Here is a 20205-nt window from a genome sequence, read left to right on the forward strand (position 1 = left end):
ATAAAGGAATAGAAACACCAAGTAGCATTCCCACTGCATTTATTTTATTACGTGTGTATGTTATGAGTACATGTAATGCGTAATACTAATATAAATTTGATATTATGTCGGACAGCCCAAGCTTGCCCGAAGTTCAGATAGTTTATAGCCGAACGCTCTACCGAAAAAACTTATCAATTTAACCGAACAACTAAGTCCAGTGCTTTTAAGCTTTATTAAAATATAAACACACACACAGGCCTTTTTTTTTTTTTGCCGAAAGCGACGTAAAAAATTGGAAAATTGCATTAGAACTTTGCTTTAAAAAAATGCATAAGAACTACAGGCTGCATCAAGGTTTGAAACAGCAAGGGGCGTTTTCGAAAACTTGATTTTTCGACCGTAAGTCTATTTTTCGTCGTTAGCCAGCCTGATAAATTTTAAAATGAGAGGGGAATAGTATATAAGGTAAGATATTGAAGAGAAATGTTTTTGTTTTTGAAAATTTTTACAATTTGTTACCGCAGGCTGCTTGAACCGTTATGACTTAGATGGCAGCACGTGTTCATCATTTAACAGCACGGTTAAAATACAAAATAAATTGAACTATGCTCTTTTTTAAGAGTAGCTTTTCGAATGTAGTAAAAATGTGATAAGCTTTTTTTTTTTTTTTTTTTTTTTTGCAAAAAAAGAAAAAAATATGTATTTTACCCATCAAATTGGGGTAGTAATTTTTTTATTTGTACAAAGAGTCAAAAACTCATTAGAAGAATGTATATTTCAATATACGATTTATTATTTTTTTCTGAACAAAAAACAATTCTATTGTAGTCTGAAATCTTAAACCTGTTACTTATATTTTCACTTACATTATGCTTTAATTTTCTTACCAGAGCTAAAGCTTAAAAAAAAAAAAAAAAAGTACAATTCAGAAGTACTTTAGCACAAAACCACATCAATTTTTCATAACAGCAAAGTGCGCTTCCTACTCATTTATTCTATTCCCGGATATTTGTTATTCACTTATTAAGTATTCATGTAATGCACGATATTTCTCTAATTTTTTGATGCAGATTGTCCGGACGTGGGCCCGAACACGCATTCTCCTGGTTACGAAGAGAACGCTCTGCCGATCAAGCTATTCAGCTCTGTCGGTCATAGTGCAAGTTAAAGTTATAAGTTTAACCGAAAGTCTCATTCTGATTCTTTAAAACAGGTTTTTCGGCTCAAAAAAACAATTTTTAGACCGTGGGTCTATTTTTCGTCAGTAGCCAGCACCATAAGTTTTAAAATAAGGTGTAAATCAAAGAAATCGATCAAGAATTGAGGAAAATCTGGCGTAGAAACCAAAAACAGGCTACAGAAATAATATATAAGGATAGTGTGATCTAAGAAGAAAGGACGGATACAAAGGAGGTGCGATAGGAGCGATCGCCCCTTCCTTGAGGGACCTTTCACCGTCATTTTTTTCCGAATTGAGGTCCTAAAACGAAAGTGTAGGTCGTCTTTGATATAATGTTAAGGAAAGCAATCGGATTCGAATCTCAATCTTGGAAAATTTTCAGAATTGAAGTTTCAAAACGGCAATTTTAGATGATCTTTAGTGATTTTAAGAGGAGGAGTTTGGAAGCCTTCCCCCGGGCATTTCTCATAATGTAAGCCAAAAAGACGCGATTGTAGGCATCTTATGTGTAGGCAGGAATGGGTTCAGTGACTTTTTCCTCTGATAATATTTCGGAACTGAATTCCGGAAAAACGTAATTTTAGGTGACATTCGATGATGTTAGAGGAAGTGGGTTTCATAACATTCCATTTGAATTATTATGAAACTGATTTTTAAAAAAACGCAATTTTAAAAATACTCTATCAATTGAAAGGGAAAGGAATAGATTCGGGGGAACCACCGTGGCTAAATCTCTATATTTTAGTTGTTTTAAGTAAAAATGATAAGGCACCGCCCCCCCTCTCCAAAGCAGGTGTAATCCAGATACGTAATAAGAGAGGAGGAAAAAAATCATCCCCTACTTGAAAATTTTCTGGATCCGTCCTTTTCTAAGAATAACCAAAATTTTTACTGATGGAGTAAAATAAGCATGACTTCTAAAGCTAATATTCATTCAAAATAGGATCCATTTAACTCAATGCAAAGTTTTGAACTGCCAACCAATTTATCCCAACACGTCTCAAATTCGGTTTTGAGATTGCTCTTCATCACCTGTGTCACGGTCTTCGTAAAAGGCTCCTCTCATTGCAGTTTTCAGTTTCCGGAACAGAAAACAAATTTGTGACTTCGATCACACTCCGTATTTGCCGGATCGATCAGCGTGTGAGCGTTTTCTGTTCCGAAACTGAAAAAGCTTTTTAAGACAGCCATTCCAGCAGCCGTGGTACAGGTGCTTAAGAGCATTTCCAAAACTGAATATAAAAAGTCGATGGATAAATTGGTTGACCGTTTAAAACGTTGTTTTAAGATAAATGGATTCAATTTTGAATAAATATTAGCTACAAAGGGGTCTCCATGGCTCTGTGGTATAAGCTTCATCTTCTAAGCTGGAGGTCGTGGGTTCGATTCCCGCTGGTGCCCTGGGTGTTACAGTACTGGCCAAATTATTAGACTAAGACTGTTTTAAAAGCAAATTCTTTATTGATTACATAACTATAGTCACATTAACGAACAGTGAAATAATTATCTAATATTTAGTATGCATTCCTTTGTTCTTGATGAGCATTTTAAGTCTTTTTGGCATACTTTTCACAAGGTTTACACCATTGCGTAACTTTTTGAAAAAGGTGGTACAAAATTGTTTATACTCACTATTATATATACTCACATTCACACTAATTACATAAAACTAACTTTAAATATAACAGAACACACTAATAAAAATAACTAGTGAACTGTTTAAGCTGATTGAGGTTATGTTCCTGGTAAGTAGATAAACAAAGAACATAAACAAAGCAGACAGTGCTGCCACCTTCAAATATTAAATTATGCTAAAGTAACGTAATAATCAGTGTACAGTTTGTACTGTATTTTAACAGTAAAATAAATAGTATTTTAGTACAAATTGTGTGCAAAAAAAAAAAAAAAACTCTTTAGTCTAATAATTTGGAGAGCACTGTATTTCCTTCTCTTGTGCTGTAAATCTTTCCTGTGTTTGTTAGGAGGCAAGGCGCGTAGTACGCAGTCCTCTATGTGTATAAAGCTGTATAGTTTCTGAATAAATAAATTAAAAAAAAAAATATGCTACGAAGCACATTACTCTGCTTATTTAATTCTATCACTAAAACGTTCGGTTTATTTATGATCACGCTGCGTAAGAATGAAGTTGCAGGTAGAAGTGTATTGTTTTGCTGTTTCATTTAATCTGTTTTTTTGCATTATTTTTTCCATCCGGTTGAACGTCGACCTAACACAGAATACAATTTAAAAAAATGTATTTTCTTATGAATCTTTCTTGTTCATACTGCTGCTACAGGAGTTTGTTTCTCGTTTAGAAATTCACTGTAAAATATTTAGTGTATAACCTTACTGCATAAAATTGGTGGCAGCACAGCTGCCTGCACTGCTCTGGAGTAACTCAACTGATATAACTGGTGTCCAGTAACACATCGCTTGTGGAAGGTTACACCATGGTAATGTAATTGTAGCGTAACGTCTCACTCATTTCTGCGTAATTTTACACCATGGTAATGTAACCATAGCGTAACGTCTCACTCATTTCTGCGTAAGGTTACACCATGGTAATGTAACTATAGCGTAACGACTCACTCATTTCTGTGTTAGGTTACATCAGAATTTTCTATATGATTACAGAGAAATTGCTTGAAAGGTTACATATTAGGAAAAATTAAGCTTTCATCTGAGTTTTTTGAACGCGGTACTCATTTCGTATTTTAAGTAGACTTACACTTCAAGTTAACTTTTCGATTGTTTAAATCATCTAGATATATAACCAAAAGTATTGGGACACTTTCAAAAATTCACATTTTAAAGGATTTCTCGAGAAATAAAATACTAATTGCTTTGTAACTTTTGTCACATAAAAGGTATGTTCTAGCTGTCATTTTCCATTGAAAGTTATATCACCCATGCATTTAGGGGATCAGCAACAAATTGCAAAAAACGAAAATGTTTTTTGATCATCGTTCATCGAAAATAGCTGATAATAAGCTGTAAATTTCAGAAATTAGGAACCTTACGATGTACAATCATTTTACGTACTTTCGAGAAAATATCACTGATATTCATGAAGATATAAGCATTTCTTTCAGAACTACAAACTTTATTTGATGGTTTTTGGCTCATAACGCAAAAAGGTTCCCAGCAAAGCTTACCAAACTTTCAGAAAACTTGACAGCACACAAGAAATGTATAATATTGAAATTTGAAATTAAAATGTTGAAAATTTAATGAAATATGAACGTTTAAGGCAATTCATTTTTCTCTGCTCATGTGCTAAAGATAGCAATTTATAACTTTCATAATCCAAAACCCAACTAGATTCTCCAACTCATAATAAAATTCCAGTTCAATATCTTAAAAATTCAAAAAGTTATCAGCGATATAATGAGCCGAATTTGAATAGATTTTGGATCGGCGACGACTTGTTAGGAGTCGTTCGAAAGTTTGCAAAATTTGCTTGCAATCGCTTAGTGTGATGCATGATAAAAACAGATTATTTGAGAACGATCCCTAACGAATACTGCTGATTCGTAGTCTGCCCAAGAGCTATTCAAACTCAGCTTATTAAAACGCTGATAGTTTTTTGAATTTTTAAAATACTGAACTGAAATTTTATTATGAGTTGAAAATTTAGTTGGGGTTCAGATTATGTAAGTTATAAATTGCTATCTTTCGCGCAGGAGCAGAGAAAATTATTTGATTTAAACGTTCATATTTCATTAAATTTTCAACATTTTAATTTCAAATTTTAATATTATACTTCTCTAGTGTGCTGTCAAGTTTTTTGAAACTTTGGTAAGCTTTGATGGGAACCTTTACGCGTTATGAGCCAAAAACCATCAAATAAAGTTTGTAGTTCTGAAAGAAATGCTTATATCTTCATGAATATCAGTGATATTTTCTCGAAAGTACGTAAAATGATTGTACATAGTAAAGTTCCTAATTTCCGAAATTTACAGCTTATCTTCAGCTATTTTCGATGAACGATGATCAAAAAACATTTTTGTTTTCCTCAATTTGTTGATGGTCTCCTAAATGCTGGGGTGATATAACTTTCAATGGAAAATGACAGCTAGAATTTTCCTTGGTTTGTCCTTGGTTTGTAACTTTTATGTGACAAAAGTTACAAACCAAGTTCGGCTGATTTTCATGAAATTTGGAACAAAGTTAGTTTGTAGCATGGGGTGTGCACCTCGAAGCGATTTTTCGAAAATTCGATGTGGTTCTTTTTCCATTCCAATTTTAAGAACAAAATTCATAAGACGGACATGTAAATTACGAAATTATCATAACGTGGAACCGCAACATGGGCACAAGCCAATTGGCGAGTTTATATGGTTTTATTTCAATTCTAACTTAGCACTTTTTTTTCCCAGCTTGTTCGCCGGACTATTGTAACGGAAAAGGACAATGCGTTGTTGTTAAAGGACGTCAGGAATGCAGGTAAAGAATTCTTAACATAGTTTACTTATATTCTTGATAGATTATTTTTTAATGTAAATGAAAAAATATATCAAGGATATTACAATGTTTATCAGACTCTGTCATCTTTTCTGCAGATGAAAAGACTATTTAGTTTTATGACTAACTGCTGACACAAACCTTACACACTCCTTTTGAAGCAATTAGTCTCGATTTTAGGACAACATTTTTCTTTTGTTTTACTAAACATTGTTTGAAAAAACAAGTGCAGCAGTTATGTAATTAACTAGAAAGTTTTCTGTTAAGATAAGTTGTCAGAAGAAAGATGCTCAATTTTCTAAATAAGAATGCAAGACTAAAAAGTAAAAACGGTTATCCTTGTTCATAGAAAACAATCTGTGAAAAAAATCAACAATTATATTATTTCTTTTAGGTGCCGCGGAAATTATGGTGGTTCTAGGTGCCAAGTTGATAATGAAGGTAAGAGCAATTTAGTTTTTAAACACTACGTTACTAAATTATTTTAACTACCAGTGTGAAGATAAACTCTGCACTTATAAGAGCTTATTCGCTTTCTGCTCGGTAATGGATATTCCAGACCGATGAACCCGAAATAAGAATGAAACTGCAACTGTTCAATATTGCTTTCAATGTTAAAATTTCTAGTTTTGTTGAATAGTTATAAAAGTACTACATGTTTATTTTATGGTAGAGTCAGACTATTTAATAGTTCCATTTTTCCTTAGAACTACTAAAGTATGTCTTTTTCATCAAAATTGAGCACAAATTCAGTGTTGCATTTTTCATTGAAAACATTTTCAACATTTTGCATTGCATACCCTACCAGTAGATGGATGTGTTTAATTTCCCTGACGCAATTGAATTTCAGATTTTCCATTCAAATAGAAAAGTAATTAGATACTGCCCTTCCCATATAAACAGTGGTTTATGTTATCCTGATATAAATAATGGTCAATGGCAGAGTAACGCTGACGTCATCAACAATGAAAATCGCGCCACGACATGATAAATTTGATATGTTTTGGTAATGTTTAACATGCAGGAAAAGGCTTTATTGTGACAAGGCTGAACTCGATCAGGTCACTTAACTGTTTTACCGGTAAGACTGTCATTTTAGGAGAATGAAGAAACGAAGAAGTGGTCAACAGTTAACGCTACATACTGGAGTTTAGGGTTAATCCACTGGAGCTAGGGTTAAAATTTCAACTATCAAAATGTCACCAAACAGGGAATTGCTTCGTTCAAATGTAGAAGCAATTTTTACCCGTCATATCTTGACGGACGATTTTCTAGTTAAACAATATTTCAAATTTCGGTACGCAAATATCAATGGGCAATTGGTCATTGTTTATGTTTTTAGTAACGCGAACTTAGTAGTTACATTTTAAATTTTTAAATAATACAGCGAACCGCTATACTGTACTGTCGTGGGTAGATAAAAGTAGTAATTGTAATTTTTTAACTTTTTAATGTTTTGTATTTTTATCATCTATTGTACCAGCTTGCTTATTTGGTTTCCGATGGGGGGTGGGGAGAGGAACGTATAATTCCAACATTTCCCTATCGTTAGTATTGAATCCGAAACGTGTTTTTTCAAATGCTATTTTGAAGACTCATTTCTGCAGGTACTGCTGTTTATCTGCCCACGGCAGTGTATTTTTAGTTCCGTTAAGCAATTGTTGATAAATTTCTTCCTTTTTTGGCTTTGACACTTAATTATGTAGTTTCCACCAAAATAGTGAGATGTTTTGCTGTAGCTCTAGTTTTGTTAAATAACTATCGATGTATACAGGGTGTTCCGTTTTAGCCTGCAAGACCTCTATCTTCGCAACCGTTAGTCTTAGATGTAAACTTCCAATTGTTAAAATGTTCAAAATCAGATGCAGAGCTAAGTTATTGAAAGTTTGAAGCAAAAATATAAATTAGTCAAAAAATACAAAACTTAACTTTTTATACGGGCCCTAGGTCCCCTAACTTATATTTAGAGAAATAATCTCCATTGAAAACGATTACGACACAAAACACTTGATATTTGTGCGACCAAAACTCAAGGAGATATTCCAGTTCAGAGTTTTAAGGGACCATACAGAAGATGAAATAGGAACTTATCGCCCTTTCAGAAGAATGACAGGTTGTCAAAGTAAAGAAAGAAAAAAAAACAAGATATATATATATTTTTTATTGCTATTCAAAAATAAATACAAATGTTATTTATGCCTTGATACGCAAAAACACACTGCAAAACCTCAAACAATTTGAAAAACGACACTCTATACACACATTTAATTTTAAACACTAGTTAACCGCTATATTCCCCCCCAAAAGGTGTTATGGACGGCGAGTGGAAAATAGTGATAGTCACAAAAAGCTGCCTTTCATAGCTCTGTGAATATTGGTCGTACTAATATCACACTTTTTGCGTTGAAATTATTTTTCAATGGAGATTATTACCCTAAATATAAGTTAGGGGACCTGGAGCATCACTATGTACAAGAAAACCTCATCAGTGGTAACCTTAAATAAGCGATGACGTACTAGAAAACGGCCGAGTCAAATCCTTATTTGGCTGTTTAGCGCTCTCAGCACTCGCCAACGCGAGCGCCAATCTCAAATTAAATTTCGAATTCTTTGCCATTTCACTAATGCTACTGTACAGCAGAGCTCACTCTGAATTTAGTAAAACTCCTTTTTATACTTAAAATAATTATGCAAATATAAAAGCATTTTAGTAGTATTACACTGTTACAGTAAATAAAAAAGAAATGAAAATCTTTGACATTGATGATTGTGAATGATGAAACTTATGTCGTCAAGGAAAGTAAACAAGGAAAAAATATTTCAGTCACAACTGACATTTTTCTAAATATTGCTTTCTGTTTCTCAAAATATTCATTTGATCACTTAGTGTTGCAGATAGTGACGCATGATTTACATAATTCCCATTTATATTTCCATATTTATGTAGAACGTATTTCATATTCAATTATTTTGTCAGAATACTTTATTGCGATAGCCATTGCGTTACTAAGTACGTGAACGCTTCTACGATAGTGGATGGGGAAATTTAAAGTTTGTCGTTCTTGTTTAAATATGAATCGATGATAGTAAGAATTTAAATTTTTCAATTATGTTTACTTCGTAATGATATTGATAATTAAGAAATTATATTTCGAATCTAATAAGACTCCTTAAAAATCATATGCATATGATACAATGAACTGAAAATTTTGATTACTGTAATCTTGTTATTCCCTGCATTCTTCTTTATATATTTGCTCAATTTAAAGTAAAAAAGAGCGTTAACTTTTGGTTTCTCCTCTGATCAATGTTAATATGTTTGGTGAATTAACTGTTCTCAAAATAATAGCTTTAGTATGTTAAGAGACATACACTAAAGTGATCTTCATGTGGAAATTTCTTCTGAATCAGCCTATTTCGGTTACGTGATGAAACCAGTGGCAGGGCTTTCTATGTAGGTTGTGGTGCCTGGGGCCCATATAAAAAGTTAAATTTGGTATTTTTTGACTCATTTTTATTATTACTTTAAACTTACAATACCGATACTCTGCATCTGATTTTGAACATTTTTGCAATTGGAAGTATGCACCTAGGACTAACGGTTGCGAAAATCGAGGTCTTGCAGGTTAAAGCAGAACAACCTGTATATGGTGCGACGGCCTTCTTTTACTCTGTCATACTCCCCCCCCCCTCTCTTGGAGGTGAAACATAAATGCACTTTATTAACACGCTTTTATTAGCTTCACCTGTATGTATGTATCTTGTAACGAATCTTGTAGCTCAAATTTCGCCCACTTCCTGCGATCGGATTCTTTTGAAATTTGGCACGCGACCTCAGACCCGATGACAATGCAATATTCTATAATCAAATTAATTAATTAACTCTTTTAATTGTTAGTTTTCTCCAATTTTAATCGATATTTTGGCATAAATCTAACAATGTGAAAAAGGAAAAATTTTAAAAAATGCATTAAAAATGCTCGTAAAAATTACTTAAAAATATCTACAAAAACCTTTAATTTTTCTGCATCAGACAAAATTTGTTTCAATGTTCCAAGGTAATTAGAACATGAAATATAATTGTTTTTAACTAATTTCATGCCAAAATTTAGGTGAGCCTTCAATTAAAAATTCATTGCTGATCAGACCATTGTTGAACAAAACTTTTATTCAAATGCATCTCAAATTTTCAAAGTAATATAAATATCATTTCCGCAAACATACATCGATGACTCACAGTTAGCTTCCCATCGGGGTGCCCTTGTCTTAACTTTAAGATATTATCTCGCACTCATTTTAAAAATAATTTCGTCGCCTGATAATTCTCCAACATAAGACTAAAAAACAGAAAAATAAAATAGTAGTTTAAAAAACTAAAAAAACACGCTTTCGTAGCAAAATGAACTAAAAAGTGAAAAATAATCTTTGAAGGATAGTAGTTGACCAATCATTTAATTTTAATGTAATACAAAAAAGCGTGGGGGCTTCTTATCAGTTGTCTTAAATTTCTTCCATTTGTTGTCCAAGCAAAAATGTAAATAGACAGCCCCCCACGCTTTTTTGTATTATATTAAAATTAAGTGATTGGTCAACTACTACCCTTCAAAGATTATTTTTCACTTTTTAGTTCATTTTGCTACGGAAGCGTGTTTTTTTTAGTTTTTTAAGCTATTATTTTATTTGAAAATCACCTCCTTTTATACAGCAAATAATAGTTAGAAATTAAGAGGTTGTGCATGACAAAGTTCTTCGACTTTAAATTCATTTATACAGAAATATCTAACGAAAACTCTATTATAAGCTTTTCTACAAATGTAAGGCAATAACCCTACCGTTTGTCTTCTTCGCGCTACTGAAAGTTACTGGACCATGAACGATCGGTGCAATGAAAATTTTTTATTCATGAAACTTTCGTGTTCACAAATCATTTTTCATGAGAAATATATTTGAAAGCAACTGCATTTATTAGAATTTATGCTCTTACATATTACTGTTCAGATCTGCTGAATAAAATTTTTTCAAGCGTGGTTTAATCTTTTATTTAAGCATAAAAATAAAAATTTTCCATAACTTTTTCTTCTAATTCACTTAATTATTTTTAAGAGTTTTCGGAAGAGAAATGGAAATAATAAAAGGAACAAAAATCGTTGGAGCTTTCATAATTGAATCTTTGATCGAATATTCAACGTTTGTATGTCGTGGTGTAAATTTATACGGTTTATCGATGTCTTACTGACTATAACACAGACATGAATGAAAGAACTGAGAAGATATATTTACTTAATTAATAAATTTATTAATTTATTTTATTTTATTTATTTATTTATTTATTTATTTGGCATGAAGGAACGCTTGAGGTTGAAGAATTTTATTTTTAAATTTGTCTAACCGAAGAATGTTACTGGTTAAATTTTCTCTCAATATAGAAAATAAAAATTCATACTTTGAAATTCTAAGTAACATTAATGACTCCTGTTTTAAGAAAGTTCAAAAAATCAAAAAACTAAAAACTCAAACTTAAATTACGTTATAATCTTGATTAATCGATTATAAATATTTTTTCTTGCAAGAGGTAGGTACTGCGCATTCTTTTCTGTTTTTTTTTTTTTGAACAATTACGAATTGCTAACTGTCTTCACTTAATTTAAGGGGTCACATTACATTCCAAACATTTTTTTTAAATTTGAGTAAATTTTAATTTTCTTTGAAATCATAACATGCATACTTATTTCGTAATCAATAATTTATTTTCAAAATTTTAAAATATTGCATACTTTTTAAAAAATTCAAACAATTTTAAGAAAATTTCAAATTTTAAAAATTCTTAAGGCTTTTTTTTTGTTTTTGCGCTAGTTAATTTTTTTTTTTTTTTTGCTAAATGATCACAATAATCATCTTTAAAAATCTGTGCATTCATTTGATTACTTGTTTATTAGAAAATTTTCTGTAATCAATCATGTAAAAAATCGTAATTTGTAAAAAAAAAAATGGTTTTAAAGGTATAATATGCTCTAAACATTTGAATAATTAACAAAATGCTTATCCAATGCACAGTTTTGTTAAATATATTATCCTAACTGCAAAAAGTATTACTTTAAAGCTCCTTAGGGATTCTACTAACATGAAACACACACACACACACACACACACACACAAATACGATCTTCGAGAAGACATGTACGCCGTCGATTTTCTGCATCTTGAAAATCCACTGACTGGAGCCAGGACCGAACCTGTGCCTTTGGGCGAGACCAGCGTCTAACCACTAACACCAATCTGTCGGCCTAACTAGCGCTTTTTTAATGTCTACAGTTTTCTTGCGGTTCATAGTAGCATTTGTTTTACTGCTAATGGGTCACTTTTAGGGTCTTTTTTTTTTTTTTTTTTGACAAAACAAACATTAATTTGTTCAAATCAAGAATGAATTTAGATACTTTAACTTCACGAGGTGTACAACTTTTGTAAGTAGAACTAGTAATAAGATACTTAAAACTGCGCTTTTCTTTTCTTGTTTTTCCATGCGAGCCTTTAGATGACACATTCTTCTTAAATAGACCGCCACCAACTTTTGAAATCAAGAATAATATCTGTTGTCACGTCTTTTATGTCCACTTCTGTGATTTGATGATTCTATCAGTGTGGTATATGTTTAGGGAGTGTACAGGTCCTAGTTTAGTTAGAAAACAAGACATCTCCAGGGTCTGGCATGCTTTAGAACTAAATAGAAATTTTAATGATAATTATTTTTTATAAATAGCAGAAAAATATTAATTTTTTTCAGGCTAAAAGTTTTTGTCTTCATGATTTAAAGTGGAAAGTAAAATAATCCCAGTTTTGTAAAAGAGTAAAAATGACTTGTTTTCGGACTCAACGGTTCAGTTTTTAATGATTTATTAAAAAGTTTTTTCAATCCTAATCTTTTGCTGGGCAATTCCACGAAAAGCGGTCCTGACCCACCAAAATTCTTTTTCACATAATATAGAAACAAACCTTATTTTTTCACAAAAAAATGTCTACACTTTTCAATTCTAGTATCAATTTTGAGTTTAGAATATTTTTATATTAGACTTTTACCTTAATTGATAATATTTCGACAAAGTAAAAAAAAAAGTATTGTCAGTGAAACAAATATAAGAGCCTTTTTTTTTTATTTTTTACTTAATCATCCTTTTTTTTTTTTTTTTGCGAAAAACTATCAAATATCATGAAAACAAATGCTATACTATATTTATGTAGCATTGTTTTTTAATAAAGACATTTGATAAGTTTTTAACCCCTTGAAATATGCAGTTCACTTTTTATTGGTCACACACGTAACGCAAAATGAACAAAAGTTTTTCTCCAAGGTGAAATAGGGGAACTAGAAGAAAAATATCTCACATCATAAATTAACTTGATACATAATACTTGTAACCAGACTTTAATCTTCAAACATTCAACAACATCTTCAACAACATTTCAACAACATCTTCAAACAAAATTTTTAACGATGGTTTTTGAAAGATGTCACACACGTAACGCTCCTAAATGGTTTTCATTATAAAACCATTTTTACGTACCTTTTTACGGAAAAAAGTACTTTACATAATGCAGCTAAAACTATTTTGTGCTGGCACTGAAACCAGGACTCAATGAGTGTTAAAAAATAATTAATAATAATAGTAATAATAAATAAATAATTAAATAAGTAAAAATTGTTTATTTCATACCCAAAGAGCAATTTAATATTTTTAGTATTCGCAATCTACAAGATCAAAAGTATAATGTTCTATTTCCTTAAACTGCATTAATATTTTTTGATAATTTTTGTTTTTTGAGAAGAAAAGTGAATAAGTTCTACAGATGATTCAAAACATTCCAAATAGACAATTAAACCACACAAGTATTAGAAGTTCGTGATAGTTTATAAGCTTGACATTACTATTTAATTCGAAAACAAATAAAAATTAATTTCACTTCATTCTTTGTTTTGTGAATATATCTTTTCAGTTTAAGTATTCACTGGCTGCATTGCCCGGCGTTGCACGGTCAGCCTCGAAAATGAGAATTGTGTCAAGGGACGCATTTTCAACAATCTGGCTTAAATAAAAGAAAAAAAATCGTGTAAAACTTTCAGTCAAAGAGCAGTTTTTTTAATAGAAATTTAAGTTCAGATGCCTTAGGCTTTTTTTAAATTCAAAAAATATTATCGTTAGTAATAGGTCTAACTATCCTGTTTCATGTATTTTCTGGCAAAAACCTCTAAGGGGGGGGGGTCGACTCCCCACAGGAAGGGCGAAAATACCCCTATGTGAATTCTTGAGCATCAAAAGACCTCTGTGCCGAATTTGGCAAAGATCCGATGTAAACTAAATTTGAATTTGGAAAATCCCCGTGGGGGGGGGGGGAGTCACCCCCGGAGGGGGGACAAAAAACTCCAGATGGGTTCCTGAGCTCCAAAGAACCTCAATTTGACAAAGATTCGACTCAAATGGATTTTTAAAAGGAAATCTTCCTCAACTACTGCTCGCGGTCACACACGTAACGTTAATAAAATACTTTTTATTGCTTTTGTATGAGCTTTAGAATACACACATATATATATATATATATATATATATATATATATATATATATATACACCAAGAATTCCATATATATATATATATATATATATATATATAATATATATATATATATATATATATATATATATATATATGGAATTCTTGGTATACTTAAACACATGTACAAAAAATACTGTTCATTTATTTTTCAAAACTTCACAGGAAAGTACAAAATAATATGAGGTACAGCTTGTTTTCAGATTTTCCGAGTCACACACATAACGCTGCATTTAAAATTCTATTTTTAAAAAAAATTGCATTTATCCTAGGAAAAAAACACTGCTTCACCTAAAATCTCTTACATATGTTCTGTAATTCCAATAGAAACTATTAAGAGATATTTTAAAAACATCTTATTAGTTTTTATTGTTTTTTGCAAAGAAATAGTGTCAAAAAGTCACACACGTAACGCTGGAATGGGCCTGTAAGTTGTAATCCAAACATTTTTTATTTCAGTCATTGGTGTTTCTGTTGGAGTATCTGTCATAGCCATCATTGTTATTGCGATTACAGCAGCTTGTCTTTATCTTTGGAAGTAAGTAAAAGTTTAAGTTAGTTTAAATTGCAACACATTTTATTTTATTATGTTCGTAGATCAACGGTAGGTTTAAGTCGAGAAAGAACGCAATTATTTGCGCAAATTCATCAATATTGGTTTAAAAGTTACAAGAAAATATACAAAAGTGCCATTCAAAATAGGGGAGGAAGAGGAAGGGACGTTCTAAACGCCCAGTAGTTAAGACTAATTCATTTCCATCTCTTAAAGTGTATCAAAAGACGGAAATTCATCGTTTCGATGTTTCTAGTGGCTTTTTGATTTATCAGAATACTTTTTAAACGCTGCTTCTGGCTCAAAAACGTGACATTTTTATGGTTTTGGGCCGAATGTTTGGAAATTTTCATTTTCAAAGCCATCCTAATTTTAATGTGCTTACTTGGGGAAAAAAAAAAGACATTTTCAAGCTTTTTTCTTCATTCGAAAAAAATCAATTTATGAAATTTAGAAAAAAGATTTGTATGCGTTCCTCCTCAAAGATTTAAAGATTTGTGTGGTAAAATTTAGCGCTGTGTAAAGTATAAAGGACAAATTATAAAGTTCTGCATATTTTTAAAATTTTCTTTTTTTTTTCTTTCTTTATTTTATTTTATTTTATTTATTTATTTATTTATTTTTTTTTTTTTGAGTGTTGTTAACGATATTAATATCCCCTCCCCCCTGGGGGAAGAAAAAGAAATATAGGGGTAAGGCACTCTGCTACGTTTATCTGCTTGCTGATATTTATTGAAAAAAAATATGTTCTGTCTGAAAGGGATAAATCCCTAGAAATGGTGCAGTCATTTGATTGACGAATAAGACGAAGAGACACACTTTTGATACCTATATTTTTCTCATCCCAACAACAATATATTTTAATTTGATATTGCAATCAGATTTTAAAATGTAATCGCATTGTATAAAATGAGGGAATAGTGGGATTTAATTAACTTGTTAGGTACAAAAATGTATGATATTTTCTAATGCATTAAAAATTCATTAAAAAATTAAAGGAATATTATTCCATAGTGAACCTAAAAGGAAAGTTATATAAAGGACATTGCGTTTCTTTTCCCGAAACAATGCACCACTGAAGTTTCTTAATTCAGTTGCAAATGTAGATAATTGTTGCTGGTTACAGTTGCAAATACGGTACTTTTTCGTTAGAGGTACGTCACTTGGCGCATAGTTTTTACTTTTAACGGTTTTAATTTAAAGTAAACTAAAAACGTCGTAATTGGGGACATTCAACATCTTTAATTTCTAAATTCAATGGTTGCCATATTCTTGTAGATATCGTCAATCACGTTGCCAAACTTTTAACGAAAACGTACCCCAATTACTTCTAAAAATGAGAGGTGGGGATGTTTCGTTTAAGAATTAAAATTTGTCACTTAGTGTTGCTAGAAGTGTGACTTACGAATGTTGACTTACAACTATTAGCATACCTGTGTTCCACAAAGTAATTTCCTGTTGTAATTAAATATTTGAAAACACAACTCTTTATCTTATTAGAATAAACCACCATCAGATGCTTCAATTAATAGTAAGTAAAAAAATATAACTTCCTTCTTGCCGAGGCATCAAAAACAAAATTCTTTTCTTAGCAATGTGCTTGGAATAGGAGAAACAGAAAAAGCTATTGGTTAAAAATCTTGTGATTAATGTGGCGGATAGGAAATAAAATAACTAAGACAGTTCAGTTTATGTTCGAGCCCTTCAAATGTGCCCCATATTGAAATATATCCTTCCCATATTGGAATATTGTAACATATCCTCTCCATATTGAAATATTGAAATATATCCTCTCCATATTGGAATATTGAAATATATTCTCCCCATATTGGGATATTGAACTATATCTTTTACATATTGGAATCAGTGGCGGATACAGCCGGCGGGCAGCCGGGCATTTGCCCGGTGGGCCAGTCATGCTTCGTGCCGACCAACTAACAGCAAAGTCTTTCGGACCTGTCTACTAACAGCAAAATAAATTTTGCGCGCATGTGTTTAGAATAACGCAAATTCGCAAAACACAGCCTCAGCTCATCTTTATGCATGGGCTAAAGCTTGCAAGCTTGCTGGTGGAGGGAGGCAGCGCGTCACCAAGGGGGGGGGGGATTTCTGAAATGGGGCTGCTCAGGGCCTGATTACTACACAGGCTGACTAGGTCTAGGTCTGGGTCCCATGTTCCTAAGTGATCCCAAATGTTTTAAAGAATTATGCATAGCATTGCAACGATATGAGAAATACATGTATTTTTTAAAAATAAAAAAATATGACTCTTTAATTGGGAAAAAACTTCTTTAAAGGGGGATTTTTAATCATTCTGCCAGTAACGAATTTACTTGGTCACGATTATGAGGGTGCCCAAAGGGGATTCATAAATGTACGTAAGTGATTTATACATAGTTGTGTGATTAGACAAAGAGGCCCCCAAAAGTGCTGTGCTTTAAAAATATAAATCAAACACTGCACAGTGTTCAGGGGGTCTCCAAATTAATATCGGCCTAGGGCCTAACTTTTAGTTAGTCGGACCCTGGGGCTGCCAATATGTTATTAGTGTTGTAATGAAAAATAAATGCATAAATTAAAAAAAAAAAAAAAAACAGGGAAACCTTAGCGGTCGTAGAAAATTAAAATACTTTTGGTCTCTTTGACGCTTTTATTTATAAATGACAATTCACAATTGCTATAAAATGCAACTTACAACAAGGACTGACGTGAGGTCATGTCAGCTTAGTTGGAGAATAGTTTGGAGGGGCCTGGCTCGGAATTGAACTCGTTCAGAGGGTAAAATATCTTAATGGTGAAAGGTGTAGAAGGGGGCCTGTGAAAAAATTGACATATGTCATTTTTTTTCCCTGATCCGCTTTTGCTCTCAGCGACCCTGTTTGTAACAATTGGAATAAAAGTGAATAAATATTTTTTTCCGTAAAATTATTTAAAAAATGCAATCTTAAAATACTATTGAGGAGTATGAAAGACTCTAGATTATTAAGATTATCAAATCAAAAGCCAAAGGCCGCCGAAATGTGAATTTCAAACATTTTGTGACGAAACATAAAGTATTTTGTATGCTGTACAAACTCACGGTTTCGGACCCCTCAGTTTAAAAAGAAAATAAGTTGATAAAAATCAATGTCGAAAGAATTCCGTAGTCCCCAGAACCCCCCCCCCCCTCCCCCGCCCTCCTAATATCATCGAAGATCGTGTAAAATTAAAATTTTCGGGCTGCAATTTTGAATAACTACATAAGAAAACAGCCAAATCCACTCCCACCATAACATGGAATTCCAGTTTCGAAAATTTGCTGGAGGAAAGTACTCGAACCTCTCCCATTTTCTTAACATTACCAAAGATGGTCTAAAAATGTGTTTTTAAATTAACAGTATCGAAAATTTTCCGAGAAAGCGCACCGTCCCCTCCTCTCTCTCGGCATCATCAATGAAGAACGTTTTAAATCTGGTTTTTAGTGCTTCAATTTCGAAAATTTTCCGGGGTGAATCTCCTGAAAACTCCTTCTCCTAACATCACTGAAGATCAGCAAAAATTTCGTTTTTGGAACTTAACTTTCGAGTAACTGCCAGTGCATTAGTCCTTACCAAAAAAGGCTTTTAAAACTTCAATTTAAAAATTTTCTGGTGGATGGCCTCGGAATCTATCTGGACTTAAAATCACCAAAGATCTTCTAAAACTGCGTTTTCAGAGCTAATACTTTTTTAAAAATTTCAGAGGAGAGCCCCCGGAACCGCTCTTCATACCATATACTCGAATATAATTTAAATATTCTGTTTTTGGATTTCCACTTCCGAAAAATTGCAGCAGGAGAAACCCTGAACCTACGCTCCCCAAACATCACCAAATATTGTCTAAAGATGAGTTATTAAGACTACAATTTTGAACATTTTCCGGGGGAGAGGCCCCCGGACCCCCCATTTCAAACTCAATGTTAATCTTTCCATTAAGTTTATATTGCTAGTACTTTAATGACTCCCAGAAGTCAGAAAGCAAAGTCCTCATATTTAAGGGATATCCCAATCGTTAAATAAAATTTAATATCGATAAGAGCTTTGGGGCCGCTACATCTCATAATGCCAGGGCCGGTTTTTTCAACCAATCCGCCACTGATTGGAATATTGAAATATATCCTCCCCATATTGAAATATTAAAATATATCCTCTCCATACTGGAATATTGAGATATATCCTCAGTTGGAATATTGAAATATATCCTCCCCAAATTGGAATGTTGAAATATAACCTCTGCGTATTGGAATATTGAAATATATCCTCCCCATATTGGGATATTGAACTATATCCTCTATATATTTGAATATTGAAATATATCCTCCCCATATTGGAATATTAAAATATATCCTCTCCATATTGGAATATTGAGATATACCCTCTGTTGGAATATTGAAATATATCCTCCCCAAATTGGAATGTTGAAATATAACCTCTCCATATTGGAATATTGAAATATATCCTCCCCATGTTAAAATGTGTACTCCTCGTATTGAAATATATAACCCCCATAATAACGAACACGTTCTTCTTCCTCTGTATAACAGCCGACGTTGGAAAAGGGCACATCAAAAATCAGAAGCAGCCAAACATGCCGCATATCGACTCCAGACAATGGCAGATCACGTCCGATGGGCTTCCACCACTCCACTCAGCAGCACATATGTAGTAAGTGTTCGATATAAGTTTAAATACATTGTCCAATCAGCTTCATGTGAATAATTTTGTGTTATAACTTTCTTTTTACTTTCTTCTTTGTCTAATATATAGAAGGAAGTATTGGTTTCGTGCAAATTTTCGAATTCCGAATTTTGACGAATTCGAACGTTTTGAGGTGTGATGAGTCCATTTCGACCATTTTTGGAAAATGTATGTGTGTGACCGGTTTTTTGTGGCCGCTCTACAGCAAAAACTACCGCATGAAATCAAACGAAATTTGGTACACTTATGTGCCCCTATGTGAACTTGTGTCCATTGGTTTTTGGCGCGAATTCCTCCAAGGGATGTGGAGCAATGGAACGTTTCTTGAGTAATGCATGCCTGCTATTCCCCAGGAAGTAACTGGCAGAATCAAAGAAAATTTGGTCCATATGTTGCCCTTAACGTGTACAGTTGTTGATTCAATTTTGGTATCAATAGCTCAAACAGGGGCTGAGCTATTGAACGTTTTTTGTCGTCATTTGTGTCTGCTATATCTCAAAAATAATGAACGGAATCAAGCAAAAATGTATCGACAAGTAGCCCTTAGAGGCTACAAGAGCTGATTTTGTTTTGGCTTCAAGAGCTGATAAGGAGGTGGTGCAATCGAACGTTCTTTCTTTTTCATTGCTAATGTTATATCTCAAAAAGTAATGCTACGTTCTAGATGAAATTAGGAATAAATCTGAACCTATATGTAAACAAGCGTTG

At 32.6% G+C, this 20205-nt stretch overlaps 1 protein-coding gene across 1 annotated transcript in view; it reads left to right on the forward strand.

Annotated features, from left to right (window-relative positions):
- The window catches only part of LOC129224367 (uncharacterized), a 111395-nt gene that overhangs the window by 71144 nt on the left and 20046 nt on the right, over nucleotides 1-20205 (forward strand). Inside the window, exons 7-10 of the mRNA XM_054858809.1 lie at nucleotides 5542-5608; nucleotides 6021-6067; nucleotides 14689-14767; nucleotides 19344-19464. Of these exons, the coding sequence (XP_054714784.1) occupies nucleotides 5542-5608; nucleotides 6021-6067; nucleotides 14689-14767; nucleotides 19344-19464 (314 nt within the window). The remainder of the gene's footprint in view (nucleotides 1-5541; nucleotides 5609-6020; nucleotides 6068-14688; nucleotides 14768-19343; nucleotides 19465-20205) is intronic.

This window comes from Uloborus diversus, chromosome 6 (assembly GCF_026930045.1).
Source record: "Uloborus diversus isolate 005 chromosome 6, Udiv.v.3.1, whole genome shotgun sequence".
Taxonomy (NCBI): domain Eukaryota; kingdom Metazoa; phylum Arthropoda; class Arachnida; order Araneae; family Uloboridae; genus Uloborus; species Uloborus diversus.